Here is a 17,801-nt window from a genome sequence, read left to right as displayed (position 1 = left end):
AAAGGGGCAGATGACATCATGATAAGGGCAGGTGAGAGAGGTCTGCATCAGCTCACACTCAGATGCTATCCATGGGGATAAGACGGCACTGCAGCCTTAAAATCCCCTGCAAGGACTACTTGTAACAGGGGGAGAATCTCCAGCACATGTTGGCATAAGAGGCTTTAGCATAACCTAACAATATTCCAAATCAGAAACTGGCTACATCTGCCCCAAACAGGGCTTGAAATGTGCAGGCATTGAATTAACCTTAGCTGTAATAGAAAACAAAGCTTTATTGTAACGTATTTTTCACCTACATTGTTGTCTGCAAATATCTCTGTGAAATCGAAAAGTTCTGAATTTCCACTCATTGAATGAAGATTTTGTGAACATTTCAGCCTCTATTCTTCTTGTTTGTATCAACCGCGTGATTCAATTTTATTTATACTCTTAATTTTGCAGTTCTTAAATTATGTATTAGATATGATACATTTTTGCCCTAGTGATCTGAGTATTAAAAGGCATATGTAGTTTACCTTTAAAAGACTTTCAGAGACACGTGCTAAAATTACACTGAAAACTGATAGCCAGGTTCTGCAGGTCTTTTCCTCCAGACAGGTGAGTTTTGTCCAAAATGTATTCAGCAGCTGAACACATTTCAGGACATTTAATTGAAGAAAAAAGTTAGAATTCAATTTTTCTTGTTCCTGGCTCTGCTCTTGCTGTATGACCTTGGGCAAATAACCTTTCAATTGTCCACCTGTAAAACAGTCAAGACTACACACCCACCTTATTGGTTTATTCTGAGCTTTAATGTGTATGAAGTGTTATGAGATGCTCTGGGAAGTGCTACAAAGTGAAAAGGGTTATCAATCATCGCCAGTAAAACACAAGCTGCTGAAATACAGTGGAATCTGCCTTCCTGTCTCAAAGGACATGTTCCATCTTGTGCTGCGTGTTCTCCAGTATTCACAGTCTTTAAAGTATCTCAACACTGCATAGCATAAGGAAGGATAAATATCCCTAAGCATTCTGAGAGACTACCAGAAAATATTTTCAGTTTTAAGCAGTGAAGTCTGTTGGAAAATATAAGCTTTGCTTCTAAATACCTGCTTGTTTCCCATAACAGGAAACAAGAAAGACATTTTTCGAGAAAGGGTTCCTTAAATTGCTTAAATAGCTAGACATTAGCTGAAAGCAGCACTAAATACAAATTTAAATACTTGGCTCTCAATTTTCCTTTCATTCATAATGTACCAGGTAAACTATACTAAAATAATTACTTGCTTATTACTCATGAATTTCAGTGCAGCAGCTGAGACAATGTAGATAAATAAGATGATTAATTGAGACAGAATGAATCACAACAAAATATGTTGTTGTAAAAGGTATGGTTAACTCCACGGTGATTCATATCATTTCAGATAACAGGGCTTTTATCAAAAACGGCTGCAAGGTTGGGAAATGATTTAAAAGCATTTTATCTTAGAGAGCCACTGCAGTTCACATGGGAGGGAAAAAAGGAAAAAAAAAAAAAGGAGAGGAGAGAAGAAGCAGCAGATTCAGTGTCTGCAGCTGAAATAGCCTTGGGCTGTTTCAGCATCCTTCCCACAGCACATCTTTACAACACACCATTGACATTATCAACCTCCCTTGTGCTAGAGACCCTCTCATTTTTCAGATGGCCACAATTTATTAGATATTCCTGAGTATCCATATTACTACAGAAAAGTTAATTCTATGAATTAAGGAGCAACATGACAACACTATATCTGTCTGATAATTGAAAACACAACACCTACCGCAGGAAATAGGCATCAAAATTCTACAAAGACATCAAAGAAAAACAGTATTTAGTTTTCCTCCATTCAGAATTATAATTTTTAATTCCCAGGCTCCCTCCAAAGACTTTGCAGAAATCTTAAACGTAGGATTTATAAAAAGAAATGCTACGTGTTTACTGCAGTTTAGAAAAGCAAACACCAGCAGCAGCTGACCTTAAAAACCTCTACCTGTTAAAGTAGAAGGGAAGATGAGATGTCTCCTTACAAAATATCTTCCCATGTGTATTTAATAAACTGGGTCAGAATATCTGACTACGATTTTTAACTGAACCACAGACTCCCTGTAGGGAACTGTGCAAACCTCAGTCTCTCACCCAGCCTAGGAACAGAAGATAATTACCCTCACCTGTGGGGCAAGTTTCTGAGAACTGAAAGTACAATGAAAAAGAAAATACCAGTATATGAACTGAAATGCAAAACACCAACACCCAACTTAATGTCACTCAAAATGATTAATGTTTCTGAAAATTTAATTCCAGGTGAACCAAGACATAGAAGGTAAAGGCTGAACTCCTAAGGATGATAAGCTTGCCAACAACCGGTGACTGAAAATAACCTCTCAATATAGACCAGGTCCAGTAAGATAAAAAGAAAACGTTTCTTAAGGGCTCTTTACATAACATACATGCAAGTTAACAGTACTAAAATAAGCCTCTTCAAGATACTCAGTTTCAAATACCATCTATTATTTGCCTTTCAATAATCGTTCCCAACGTTCAAAAATAATTATAAATGCTTACTTGAAAATACTTCAAACAGAAACATCAACTTAGTGGTATTTATGGCATGACCAGCCATCCTTTGCTATGTTCCTCACTTCTCAGTCCCATCTCCTACTGAAGAACAGACTGAAATGCTGGTCTTCCTTTCATTATTTACTGAAAGTCAAACTGTATTTCCCTTCTTCCACACACCAAATACAATCTGCCGCCTGATTGTCTCCTGACTCCTACTTCTTAAATTGTTTCCTCAAAATCAGACAACTCACCAGTGTGAAAGGACACTCGTGGCTATGGAAAGCTATCTGCTAGCTCTAGAAACAGTAGGAATTGCACCGTGAAAATTCAAATCAATTCAGTTATGCTACTATGAATGCACGGTAGTTTGAAGAGAATCACCATGAGGCTCATTTATCTTACAAAAGTGATTATGTCTCATTCAAGACTCTTCTGGGCTCTGGGCAGATTCCTAAGCCTGCAGGTATCAATCTGATCCCAGGTGATAATGCAGCAGAGGAAATTTGTAGGTGGAACTGAAGGTTGTTCTCAGTGTCATATCTTAATGTAATATAACGAATTATGTGGAGTAAGAGTACACAGCAAGGAAATAGACAAATTTGTTTGGAAACAAATCCTAGCGTGCTGAACACAGTTCACGCCAGAAAACTGACCAGTATTTCCATTCCCTCCCTCAGTTAAAAAAAGCACAAAACTACAGACTGCCTGCAAGAGCAAAATAAGGAGAATGTTAATCTCACCAAAATCCCAACAAACCTTCCGTTTCATATCTACTGTTTTTCATTGCTGTTGAAGAGAATTTTCCATGTCATTGAAGACGCTTGTCTTCATAAGGGCTTACAAAGGATATTAAAGGTTGTTGTCCAAACTACCTACATTTGTAGGGATCTTTCTGTTAGTATTTGATACCTCACTTGCAAATATTTTAAATAAAGGAGGCACAATGTACTATTCCAGTATAATTGTGATGAGGAAATGATGACAAGACCCATTTGATATCTTATTCCATTCAAAGGCTCTCATGTCTTTAAAGCTCAGGATTTCTAACTCTAGAACCACCAATAAAGCTATTGTCATTGCTTCTTAAAATGTAAGTCTTGTACACAACCTGCTTTCTCTTCAGCACATTTGCTGTCACACCAGCAGCAATTTCCCAACGGGCTCACGGATGCTCTGTCTTTGCAAACTTCAGCTTATAATCCTGTAATTAATTTGTTCAGAGATTGGGTGTTTAGAAGAAACAGCTCTTTACACTAGAGAGGAAGAGGACCAATTTTTAAAGAAAAATTCTCATCTTAGTTTTCTTTATAATTTTGTACTTCAAAAAATTCACGATTTCTCTTCTACATAACCACTTCAACCTCTACTGATCGCTGTACACTGAATACCACAAGCTATATCATTGGCTTATTGTTTTTGTTGTAAAGCACTAGATGAAAAGCTCAATGTGCCTATAACCCCAAAGTTTCTAAATTCTAAATTTTTTCAGTGATGCCCTGCCTACATCTAACAAGAGAACCCAGATCTTCACCACATCAGTATCAACAAATATTCCTTTGAGTCATGAACTGATGTGAAACCAGATGTGAAGATCAATTATGTGAAAGCCTTGCAGTGTCCCTTAAATCCTGAAGAAACTGCTAACCAGGTGCACATGCAAAAATACACAGACAGTTCCCTCAAGGTAGTTCCTTCCCCGAGGAGATGCCACTGTAACTCACATCTTTTGGGGAGACTGGAAATTGAATTCAGATTCCTGTGTAGAGTATTGACTTTGATGGGTCAAGTATTTCATGTACACTTAGCCCTAACGAGGAAAATGGAAAGTGATACATACAAATTTAGTCTCCTCTACTTGCCTAGAATACTTGCTGTGTAGGAAACTTTCTACAACTCTGTGTAAAGATGTTACTTTCAAAGCTTTCACTCTTTTGACCATCCTCTTACTGGAAGTTACTCTGAGTTGTAAAGTATGTGTTCTAAGGTGAGCTTTTACAGCTGAATTAAGCAGCAACTTGTGACAAAGCAGTTATCATCAGGAGATAATTGACCTTATTTGAGAGTTAAGCATCCTGAGGCAAAGTAGAGTGTGCTTAATCCTGGCAGGTTAATTATCCAGTGATTATGGTAGCTTGGAAGGTATTACTGCTAAGAACCATTTGCAAAATGACACTATTAAAAAAACCTTAATTTAATAAAAATTAAAAGCAATGACAATAATCAAGTTCTTCAGTCATGTATTGCTAGATAATGACTGCAGAATGGTCCTACTTGGTTAGTTGCAATGACCATATAATTACTCATTTTCTGAATGTTCTGTACTAAATTTCTTATATGAAGTACCATTAATAAGTAAAAAAAAAAAATTCGAGACAAGATGTTTAGGTAGGTTATAAATGAGATTAAAATAAATTATCAAAACACCAGCGGTCACTGAGTTAATGCTGAAATTGATAGATGTACTGAGCTGTTACCACAGCATTCAGTGTCTGAACTGCAGTTAAGGGTATGCTGGCATTTACATTCAAAACTAGAATATTTATTCTGAGAGGTTTATAACTTGCCCATTTTAATTACCATCTGGCTGAAACTTGAAATAACCAATCTCCATTGAGATGTAAATTTTTAAGTACAAGATGTAATTTAAAATCACTTTGCCAATTGTTTTTAGTTTAGGAATGGCAGCAATTTGGAATTTTGCTGCACTTGGATGTTTTTGTATTACTCAAAAAATAAACAGCTCAGTGCTTAACAATAGAATTTTATTGGACTATAATGTGAAGATAAATATAGGGAAGAATAAAATTGTGTCTAAGAGTATTGTTTGTACTAATGAAGTAACAACCACACAACGCAGTATGCCTTGCGTATTTGTTAACTTATGCGCTTACACTGATGGAAAACGTAGCACAAAGCAAAAGGAAATCACACCAAATGGATGAAAATTTGGTGTTGGCTAGCTGAAGTGGTACATGGCCCAACAAGATGTACACAAACACAAAAAAAACCTGTGAATGCGCTTGTAGCTGAAAATTCATATGGGAGGAACAAAAAGCACCAAAACCAAGGGCGGGAGCTACCAGAAGGCAGAACATGACAGACTAAGCTTTGAGTTTTGCTACTACTCTTTATCAAAAAACCATATGCAGAGAGCAGAAATACTGACAATGAGAAGACACAGAAGCTATTCAAAACTAGAAGTACATCATGGCAAGAGCATGGTTTCAAGTCACACAGAAAGGCAAGACAAAAAACCACTGCAAGCAGCATTTCAACAGCTCCGAAGCAGCCATAGCCAGCAGGAAGCAGAGACTAAAAAAATGACCAGGGTTTCATGATTAGCATAAGTAACAAATAAGCTGGTACTCTGAAGTATTTATATATATTGCACTGCCAAGTTTAGGCATGATCACTTAAGTTTAAATAGTATCTTTTCTCTGAAAGACACCAAAATGCCTCAGAAATGTTATACAGAAAATGCAGGGTAGTCTTTCAACTTTAACAAACACAACAGTACTACACAATGTTTTTGACAGCAGGTGAATAATACCATAACAAACTGAAATGACAGAGGGAATTAACCCAATTTGAATAAAATTTCTGAAATGAGACTGTCACCTGTATCATGGGCTACTGCTTATAAAATACACAAAACGTAACAACCTATGAAAAATAGCACCTAATGAACCACTACGATCTGAATTATCCTAATAGGTCAGTGGAGCAATATTTACATAAAAGACCTTCAAGTTTTAATCCCAGAAGTTTCTATGAAGCTCTTCTACTCCAAAATTATCTAGACTTGGTATTACTTGATCTGTGAAATCTGACAGGATTTTGTGTCGAGATTACACTGCTATTAAATAAAAATACTCAATACCATCTTTGTGAGGACTGTATCAAGAAAGATGTACAAAGGTAACAGTTGAAAATAGCAAGAACAACGTCTGGAAAATACTTTTTCTGTATACTTAAGTTCAGTTGAAAAGGTTTCCCTTAGCCCACTGCATTTAAAAACATTGTAATTTTCTTAGTTTTAAAAGTAAGTATTTTTAATTTTTTTTAAGTCCAACATCTATAACAATGCTAGCCCCTCTGTGGACATGTGGACAATAACTGACTCGTATTGGTGCAAGTCCCTGCGTCACAATCAGGAATAACCACTGACAGGAGTAAGTTGCTTTTCCATCACTTTCCTGTACTCGTGTAGTAATCTTGAGTGACAAACCCACATTTCATTTAGGTGTGTCACACATTTCAAGGCCTTTTTCAACCTTTTCCTTCTCAGAAAACTAATAAATACTTAAGAACACTTTCTATAGTGAAGAAAAATCGAAAATGTTGGAGGAAATCTGAATTAATTTGGTCTATTAACATGGACTTCCAGGCAGAATTTCATGCAATCTGTTTGCCAACCTACACAGTAAAGATAAGCCTTCCTTTGACGGGCTGCCAGTCCATCTACCATAAAATCAATGAGAACCTTTTAAACCAACTCTCTATTTCTTAGTTTTCTCCTTCCACATCTCCCCAAAGAGTTGTCTTCATCACAGAAAATGCTATTAATAGCAGCACTGTGGGTAAGGAATCAAGTTACAGGAGCTCAGTGGTAGCCCCTTCATATGTTTTCTTCCAGCAGAGTTAAATTCAGGGTGAGGACCTTATGCACATGGACAGTTATTACAAAGCAGCAATGTGTTGGGTATTTCCTGCTAGAATGAGCAAGTTGTAAACCTCTAACAGGTCAAGTGACATCTTTGGCATCTACTGAAATATCCCAGTCCAGTGATCATAGATTTAACTTTCTAGTGACACCTGACATGGTCAGATTCCCTCTATAACAAAAGAAGAACTATGAATCACGGAGTCATCAAGGTTGGAAAAGACCTTTAAGATCATCAAGTCTAACCTTTGACTGACCATCACTCCATCAACTAGATCTGCAGCACTAAGTGCAACATCCCATCTTTCCTTGAACACCTCCAGGGAAGGGGATTCCATCACCACCCTGTGCAGTTTGTTTCAGTGCTTGACAGCTCTTTCAGTGGAGAAATTCTTCCCGATATCCAACCCGAACCTCCACTGGCCCAGCTTGTGGTTATGTCCCGGGGCAGCAGGCTCTGAGACACAAACACCTAAGTGCAAGAGATAACTAATACTTCCATTACTCTCTTAAGACTCACCGTTTCATTTCCAAAAAGAACATCCACGTAAGGCATGACTTTCATCATCGGCTCTTTGTAGAACTGGCTTATAAATGGTGCAGAAAGATTCAAGCTGAAGATCTTGTTGTTGGCAGAAGCCTGAGCAGCCACTTTTAATACTGCTTCTGGTGACACTGTCAGGAAGAATCCCTGCAAGCATCAAAACAAATCGATGTATGTTACTAATTTTATATGAGCTACCACATGAAGCATGCTATTTCTGTAAAGTCTCTCCCAACCCACATTTGTCATACATGTGCACAGATAAAAATTTCTGGGAAAAACTGCCTTTCCATTAAGGTATTAAAGAGGTGACAAAGAATCTGCATATGCCCAGAACGACAGCCTTTCAAAATGAAATGTATCTCCTTACCTCCGCATTCCACGGACTACACTTTCCCATGGCAGCTAAAACTAATGTCCATATCTTAAAATGTGATGTATTATAATTCTAAATGACCCTTTATAGTACTAGAGTCAATCAGACTGTGCTGCTTAATTTAAAAGTCCAGTCTGATAGCTCTATACACAGCTAGGAGACTAAGGAAATCCCTCACCTTAAACATTAGTACCTTGTTTACAATAAAGGCCTCGAAAATGCTGACTTTGTAGCGCTTGTTACTGTTTTGCAGAAAAAGACCTAGAGGTTTTCACGTTTCCACATAGATATTTTATTTGCTCCCTTCTCTCATAAGCACTTTTCTTTACTCAGAACATCAACATTTAAGTACCAACTTCCACAAAGCACTACTGGTCTACTAAATTGTAAATGCTGATTTCAACCCTATGAAGAACAAGGCTGCCATTTTGAATTCAGCATTGCAGATGGTTACCCCAACCACACGTGTTCCAGGAGCCATGTCAAGATCCCCTACAGTTTCATTAATCTACTAATTAAACAAAGGCTTAGACTTTGCATTAATTAAATAAATTCCACATGTTTTGTTTTTATCATTCTAAAACTTATTTTACTAACTGTTCTCTAAACTCAGCGAATAATAGCAATTTTCAAGCATGAGCAGCAAGTGTTAAATTTAAGGCCAGAGATAACGTCTAAGGCACAGTGAGAAACAACTTTGAGGAAGGTCTGACAAATAAAACACCATCTCAGTCCTATCTATAACATCGCCACCATGACACTCCAAAAGATGTAGTAGTGACACAGTCTTATTTTCCAGTTTTCATCCATATGATTACGCCTTTGAATCACAAAATATCTATATTTTCATCCTGCATACTTCGGTTATCAGATCACTTTAGGCATTCTACTCACTGGAAAAAGAATAAAAGTCTATAGATTAAAGACTACTTTGAGAATATCTCTATTTCTCCTTACTCCATACTCTCCAATCTAAAAAATACATGATTGATTTCAAAATCCGGGCATCATTTGCTATTTGACGATCAAAGGGCACAAGAATCCTGTGCATGTTGTGGAGGTACTGAGCACCCTGAAAGACTGGAAGCCTGTAAACATCCAAGCCCCTTTGCTAATTTTACATTCTGAAGAATTAAAATTAACAGCTTATATAACTTCTCATCTCCATAGCAATTTCTACTATCTTTTAGCTTTTTATTTAATGAACAGAGAGATAGTTTCTAAAAAAAAACCTGTTCCAAACACAAAATAAAAATCTTTCAAGGGTCACATGTTGCCAGTTCTGGATAAATGACAGACTGCTCTACAGTGGTCTACGTAAATAGTAACCTGGTCAAATAATTAGGCTTCTTACCAATTTTAGGCTGGAAACTTCATCTGAAGTAAAATGCATCTGATTGTAATTTAAGGTACAGAATACTATCCCCATGAGATCTAATTCAGGCCTGCATCCAACTCCCTTTTCCTTGGAATGGCAACATAAAAGTACTGAGATACAGACAGGAGAGTTTGCTTTTTAGATCCTGGAAAATAAAGGCCAGGAAATCTCAAAGGCCATAGCTCAGTCTTCTGGGTTTCTTAAAAATCACTTCTGCCATTTAATTGCATTCCTCCATGGTTTTGCTTATATTTTTATTTAAATAACTGTTTGACATTAAAACATCTAGAAATTAAGAGCTCAGTGTATGACAACTCTTTTCCAAGTATAACATTTCTTTGCAAAACAAAATTGTAGCAGTACAATCCACAAAATGGAATTAACAAAGTGGGGAGAAAATAAAAATTGACCTGAACAGATACGGATTTAAAGAAACCTAATTAAACCCCCTCCCCTTCTCAGGTATTTAAATTGACTTTTTTTTCTACTTTTAGTGGAATTACATGCAGCTATGAGCAATGTAGTTACAGTAACCCAGGTTCCCAAGCTTAAATTACAACCAGAGAAGCCACAGGCCACCCTACTGCAGCATGCTACAGTTGTGTACAGGAATTAATTCCCCTAAAATCCCCAAGTTTTCTTATATCTCACTGGGATTCAGAGCAAACTTGCTCTGTGACTTCCTTAGAAACTCAGCCTGCAGGCTCCTGCAGCTGCCACTGCTTTTGGTGCAGACAGAAGTATCCAAAAGAATGCCTAAGCCAACTACTCTTACCTACTCTAACAATCAACTGTCAGCCAATGTTAGCTTTGACTGGGAGAGTAAGTGTATCCTGTATCACTGGTATAAAGGCTTGGCATTTCACCAGTAGGAAGTTCTCTTCCCACCAACAAGAAGGTTAACAGGCTCCTCAGGAGGTACTCTATATCCACCTACACACCTTAGACTACTACAGAGAGTTTTGGGGTCCTATTTACCCTCAAAACCCAAAGGTGCTTAACACAACCATGAGGAAAATATCTTTAATCAAAGGATGACACAGTCAACAAAGAGAAATTCCACGAGCCTGTAAAATGTACATTGCCTAGAAAAATGAAATTATTGTGTATGTATCTATCTTTGTGAAGGAGGGGGATGCTGATGCACAACCAGCTCAATATGAGCCAGCAGTGTGCCCAGGTGGCCAAGAAGGCCAATGGCATCTAGGCCTGTGGCAAGAACAGTGTGGCAGTGATGGTCCCTCTGCACTCGCCACTGGTGAGGCCACACCTTGAGTACGGCTTTCAGTTCTGGCCCCCTTCAGAAAAGGCATTGAGATGCTGGAGTGTGTCCAGAGAAGGGCAACAAGGCTGGAGAAAGATCTAGAAAATGTGTCTCACAGGAATGGGTGAGGGACCTGGGATTGTTCAGTCTCAAGAGGAGGCCCAGGGGGAACCTCATTGCTCTCTACAACTGCTTGAAATGAGACTGCAGTGAAGCGGGGACTGGTCTCTTCTCTGCCTACAGAGAACAAGAGGCAATGGCCTAGAGCTGAAACAGAGGAGACTCAGATTAGACATTAGAAGGGTTTTTTTCATAGTTAGGGCGGTCAGGCATTGGAATAGGTTGCCCAGGGATGTGGTGAAGTCAACACCACAGGATCTGGGGCTGGGTGATGTGGTTTAGTGATTTAGGGGTTACAGTGGTAGTGCTGGGTGGATGGTTGGACACGATCTCAAAGGTCTCTTCCAGTCTTGATGATTGACAGAAGGACATGTGACAACTGGGCAGTGCAGTCACAGAAAGTGAAAGGCAGGAATACTGTACACTAAGAAAACCCATAAAACATTAAAGGCTATCAGATACATTAGCACACACGGCATTCCTTTGGCGCAGAGTATACCAGATGCTACTGCTTCATGATGTGATACTATTTTCTGCTGCTCAAAATTTAATGAGTGTCTTTTCCATGCCAGGAGGAAGGTACCATTGTACCACAGGCCCGAGAGCAAGGCTGAACCAAAATACATACCAGGAAAATAGGATGGTAGGCTGAATTATGTATATGTATGTTTGTTTGTCCACATGCACAAAGCAATACCATTCTTAGGCAGTGTAAGGAGTCCTTTTAATTAAATACAGTCCTTTGGTGGGGAAAAAACCCCATTTTCCTTGTGGGATAAAAAGAAATAAAAATGACAAAATAAGAAAAATACATTCATGTATTGCAGACACATGGCTACAGGAGATACAGTCGCTTGTAACTTAAGAGCTTTTAAAATTCAATAGGATGCATACAACAGCAGAGGACAAAGTCAGTAGAGAATATCATATTAATCTCACTTCTACAATATTCAGGAATTCTTTGATGCATCCTATAATATATGCCGGGGTACTGTGAATATTGGATAGACTTTCACATTCATGTCTTTTTTTTGGTAGACACTAACATTACTGGAAAGATCTGGGGAGTTTACACACCAGTAATTTGTCTTGTAAGCCACCTCTCTCATTTTTATCACACACACAGACCCAAAAGGTTTCTTCTGACCTACACTAAGCTCTTACAGCACCAGCTATAGCAGATGTGAAGGCAGCAAATTAAGGGTGTCAAAAGTGTCAGCAGCACAGGAACAGGGAGTGTTGAAGAGGTGACCTCATGAAACCAGCAAAACTGTGTCTTTGGTGAATGCAATTCTGTATAAGGTGTTCTTTCCAAGCTGAGAAGCCTTGCCTTACACTGAATTTGTGCTCACGAATTCGTCTGGATTACATACATGGAATGTTTGCACAATCAGGATCATGATTTTCTTTTTCCTGAGTATTTCTGAACAAATGGAGGGCAAGATGATAACAAACAGCCTTGCAATTTGGGATTTATTACTGTTTAATAGAAAAGAAGCAATATTGCCTCAAAAACATACAGAGATAATAAAAATTAGGATTGCTTTCAAACCTACTACCTGCTAAAATCCATTTCTTTCTAGCTCTTCCACTTTCCTTGCCACTCCCATTTGCAGAGTGGATTATAAGAAAACAGCTTTATCATATGAATGACAGGATTTTGAACCATGGTATTCTGAGCTGGTTTGGGAATGCCATTTGGTAACAATGTAAAATCAATAAATCGTAAGTGCGAATCAAAATATTTAACTTTCAGGAAAACAGATACAACAGTCTGCTGCCATCTAAGACAAGTAATATTCTGCCAACAGGAGAGGAGCACATCATTTAATCCAAAATTATTTTATAGCAAGCATTTACATAGAAACGCAATCATGATGACATCACACTCTCATCCATCTAAAGGGTGGAATTTTTCAAGCAAACAGAAAGCTTGACAGTTACATAGTGACAGTCCTGATAAATACCATGATTCAGTAAAGCACCACAGAAATCATCTAACTTCAAGCGTGCTGGCAGTTCCAGTGAAAGAGATAGAGTGCTGAGGTGCCAAAAAAACTCGCTCCATTACATGACAGACACAACCAAGTCAGAGCTTTTGGACATGGTTAAGTTTCCTATATTCTGCACACAAAGAGAGCGTGGAGCCACACTCTTGGGCACAAGAGGCATCCCTCAGCTCTGCTCTGCCATGAGTCTCATCTGCTGCAGTCTAGCAAAAATACCAGGGCTTGGAAAGAGTGAGGCTGAACACATGGCAATTCCTGAGCTGGAGAATGAACCACTAGGTAACTGCTCCAGACGGAAGAACTTACACAAGGCTTCCAGGTGTTCTTACAAGCAGGAGAGTCTGAAAGACTTTTGCATTCCAGCCTCTGAACTGCCTGAGCACAGATGGGGCGCAGTCCACGTCCCACCCACTGTGAGACATGGCAATGAAATCATCTTCCCTCAGAACAGGAACCAGAAGGACTCTTCTTGGAATGATAGAGCAAAAGCTCTTCATCTGTCTTAGTACTTATGTGAGTTTAAAAGAGCAGGGAGCAATTTAGAAACTACCTTTAACATTGAAACATCTGAGCACATTACTTGGAATGTGCAAGACTGTCAAGTTAGCAGATTTATTGACCCTTTACCTCTCGAATCTCTCAGTTTTGAGCATTTATACTTGCAACCTGTTCCTGCTTGAAATTATTGTTAAATTATTTTCCTTACTGAGCTATGACAGAATAGTCATGATGATAAAGATAATAAAATACTCACAGTATGCGGAAAAACCCTCCAGAAATAATTAACAAACCCCTACAAATTAAATAATCAACATGACCTTTATTAATAAAGGTGCTTGTGGCTTTAAAGTAGCATTTTACTTTCTCTAGAAAGGACAAAAGCTCTTTGTAACTATCCATTTGGGAAATGTTCAGTCTGTAAATTACTGAAATACATGAACGTTATTTTAATCTATGTACCTGTTCTTCCTGTAAAAGGTAATTTAGGAATTTAGAAAGTACCTAGACAGTGTCAATTGCATTTTTGAACTCTATTTTATCTCAGTGACAAATCTTATCTCAGTGATCAGCAAGCAGTTATTTAATGAAACAAAACTCGCTGCTTTTTGTCTAGTTCCTACTGGAGACAGTTGTTTTAACTCAGGAAGCAAGGACAGTAAGAATGCAACAATTTCTCTGAGTAATTGTTTTGGCTTGTTCCTGTATGCCTTGTTTATTTTTATGAAAGTATTGCTTTATAACTGGAAAATGACTAAGCTATAAACTATTGTTTTATCATTCTGAGTGGCCAGTGTTTCTGTTTTCCATAAAAGCCAAGTTTCAAACAGTTTTCAGGAACATAGGAAAAAACCTAACTGTCAGTAAATGTGCTTATATTGACCATGACACTTTCCTCTATGATGGTGCCAACATGTCAGAAGGAGAGGATTGCTTTCAGACTTGAACAGCTTCTTTGTTGCTGAAGTGAACTCTCATTATTGCCATATTTGTATCTATCAGTAGCAGAAAACCTTCAATAGCCGGCATTGCACACTAAAGAAAACAATTTTTTATGCATAGATTACCAATTTATTTTTAATTTTCATCAGTTTGGAATTATTTTTCAATTCTCATCACTAACGTTTAAATTTGGCACGCTCCAGGAGTTGTTCTAAGCCATGTTAAGGACAAAATCATTGTGTGACTTTACTTCAGAGATGTGTACTCACAGCACAGATGAGAACTTTAACAATGAGGTGAAACACATGTGCCGGAGAGCAGTAACATACCTACTTTTGGTGTAGAGAAATGTCACCCCAAATAAAGAAATTCTCCTATTTCCCTGAAAAGTACAAAATTACTTAAGATCTTCATTCGTCTTGCCAGAGTGAGCTTAAGAATTTGGTTTGACAACGCTCCCTTAAGTCAGCTCCCCTGTGGAAAACCAAAAACACATCTCAAATATGCTCTCTCAAATTCAGTATATAGTTTTATGTCAGTTTATTAAGTTCAAAGAGTGAGATGTATACATTTAATTATACTGAATTTTAAACAAAATTTTGGAGGAAGTACTAAACATCATCTAGGAGATAGGAGCCCAGAGATTTTATTACTTTGATTAATAATTCAACCGCTTTTGCCTCTGTTTACCCACTTGCAAAATAGTTATAATGATAAATACACCTCCAATGGCAGAACCAGTAGGAGGTTTAATTACTTAACATTACTGAAATGACTGAAATTTTGTGTTGAAAGGTATTATAGAGTATAGGATATTACCATCAATAAAATATAAGCTGCAAATCAAGCAAGCTATGATGGAGAGTAAGCCACTTCATTTCTCCGAGTATCCCAGAATCTCTTTACCACACTTTTTTTTCCACTGAAAACCAATTTAATCCTTACTGGGAAAGCCATGCATCTTAAAAAATTGTTAAGTTGCTGATTAAAGAGAGAAACCATTTCTTTCACCTTTCATCCTTTTAAATTAGCTCTTTATTAGGTTTGTCTAACTCATCTATTAATATGAGGATAATGTTGTGTTTAGACCAAAAAGCAGACTCGGACATACTCCAAAAATTGGCATCAATATTATTGATGATGTTTGGAATCATGAGATAACTGGTTTTCAATCGTAATTGTCACAATTTTGAACACAATCCCAGGATCCTTGACCTGGCAAATAAGCACTTCAGGAAGCATAGAACAAGGTATGGCTAATTTAGGGCCTCGATGATAGTGCAACATTTGCTTTTTTTGTGTATGGTTAGTTCCATTAATATATTGTGGCATCTCATAAATTATGTAAACATCAACCATATGTTGAATTCATTCAAGTTTGGTGTGTACATAATATTTACAGTATATTAGTAAATTGAGAGAATCTATGTAACTACAAATGCATAGAGAATTTCTAATTCTCTAGACAGTTAATCCTCAGTTTGAAAGCTCTCTAAGTAAATACTTTAAACAAGCCCATTTCTTGCTTGTTAAAATAGCCTTGAACAAGAAGAGAACAAACAGGCGTATTTGCTTAATTAAATGTGCTTATCAGCACAATGGTCTGTTTGATGAATACAGGTTAAACTCAGAGTGCAACAATGACTGATATTAGTAGATAATCACCACTGACTGACTAGGTGTCAAAAGGACAAAAAAAGCCTCACCAAGCTCTTGCTCTGTACTAATATATACTGCTATACCTATGGCCTCAGTGTCATGATCTGCAGGTGATGCAGAGGAACGCAACAGCTACAGAACATAAACAAACGCACGAACGAGCCCAGTGCCCTGGACAATAAGTCCATCTTACAGATTTCCCTATCAACAATGTGGTCACGGTACAAAATGTTTCACCTAAATTCAGGTTTGAAAGCAGATACAAGGTATAATGAAATACAGGTATCTTTCTCCCTAAGCACTTTAAGACTGGAACACTTCAGCAGAAACCTTTCTTCCCTCCCCCAGCTACCTTTGAGATCTTGTAATTTATAAGAACATAGCAGCATGGGGATTAAATATTAATCAAAGTCATTACCATCATCGTTAGAACATATTTCAAGAGCCCCAAAGAAAGAGCATATTATTTCACTAATAAAGATCGTATCATCAGAAATATGTAGCATGGTAGGTATGAACAGGAAAAAAAAATGATCAAGTGGTAAGTCAGAAGATTTTTGAAGCTTATAGTACTATTCAAATGCTAACTCATCCTTTAACCGAGTCCGTTTAAACAAGGCAGACTCACCATGGGCAAAAATGAACTCTATATAGAACCACAGAAGCCCACAGTATATTTAAAAAATGTAACTTTGCTGAAGGAGAAAACCCACCCACACAAATAAAATAACATTTGAAAAAACTTCCTCAATATATTAGTGAAATTCTGGAACAGCTCCAAAGCTTCAGTGGAGATGTGAATTAATTTAGTATGCGATAGGGCTTTCCAAAGCACAACCAGGGCACCTGAAACCAACACTGTTCACAGGATGACTTATTCTTTGCATTAAAGAAATTACCAACCTTTTGAAATAGTAGGGCTTCCATTATTTGCAAATTCAGGTGTAAATGATTAATAAAACAAATACCTTGCCCAGTCCCAAAGGCACTACCTAGCTGCTTTTAAGGGTCTGCGTATCCTTACATTTCCTTTCACATTTAAGCACGACTACTGTGTAGAATTAAGTGCATAGTGCAACAAAAAGGTCAGAAGAGCTAAAAACATAATTGGCATCATAATAAAGGATGTATTTCTTCCAACTTCTGGCTTATCAAGTTATGAGAAAGTGTGTTAAATATTTCTTTCAAGTATCACTCTTCTCATAACTCTATCCTCTGAACCACAATTCCAACAAAATGTCTTTCACAGCAAATATAACATTTACTATGAACGTGCAATTAGGTCCTAATCGCTTGGATTAATTACCACATCAGGGTTTACAATAAAACATTTATTGCTCACACTTCCACACATTAAAATTAATTATTTAAAAGAACATTAATGTTATTGCTTGGCCTTTTAATTTTCATTATAGAGAGACTCTTACAGGGCTTTGTTTCTGAACGGAAATAAATGAGGGTCAGGATCTATGCTAATTCTAATAATTATTGATATAGTTGAAATGTGGACAGTTGCTAAGCTCTAAACAGAGATATCTTCTCTTAAATTAATTTCGGAGCCTGTAGAATACTTTGAATACAAGGAGCTATTTAAGTGTTTTGCATTAATTATTATAGTCTGAATAACTACTCCCTTCAAATTCCAAGGGCGAGAGGGAAATACCTCTAATTATTAGCTTTTTAGAGCCAAATAATACTTACATTAAGTTTGTGTTTCTAATGAACTTATGAGCTCATACCTCAGAAACCCACTTTTAATAGCTGGACCACTACTCTAACCAGGGA

At 37.5% G+C, this 17,801-nt stretch overlaps 1 protein-coding gene across 2 annotated transcripts in view; it reads right to left on the bottom strand.

Moving 5' to 3' along the window:
• Positions 1-17,801, bottom strand: part of ADK (adenosine kinase) — a 273,191-nt gene that overhangs the window by 71,950 nt on the left and 183,440 nt on the right. For both annotated transcript variants that reach the window (XM_066191457.1, XM_066191456.1), the window contains exon 7: positions 7,747-7,917. In XM_066191457.1, the coding sequence (XP_066047554.1) occupies positions 7,747-7,917 (171 nt within the window). The remainder of the gene's footprint in view (positions 1-7,746; positions 7,918-17,801) is intronic.

Source organism: Chamaea fasciata, unplaced genomic scaffold (genome assembly GCF_029207755.1).
Source record: "Chamaea fasciata isolate MVZ Bird 193981 ecotype frontalis unplaced genomic scaffold, bChaFas1.0.hap1 SCAF_9, whole genome shotgun sequence".
Taxonomy (NCBI): Eukaryota; Metazoa; Chordata; class Aves; order Passeriformes; family Sylviidae; genus Chamaea; species Chamaea fasciata.
This window is presented reverse-complemented; position numbering and strand designations above follow the sequence as displayed.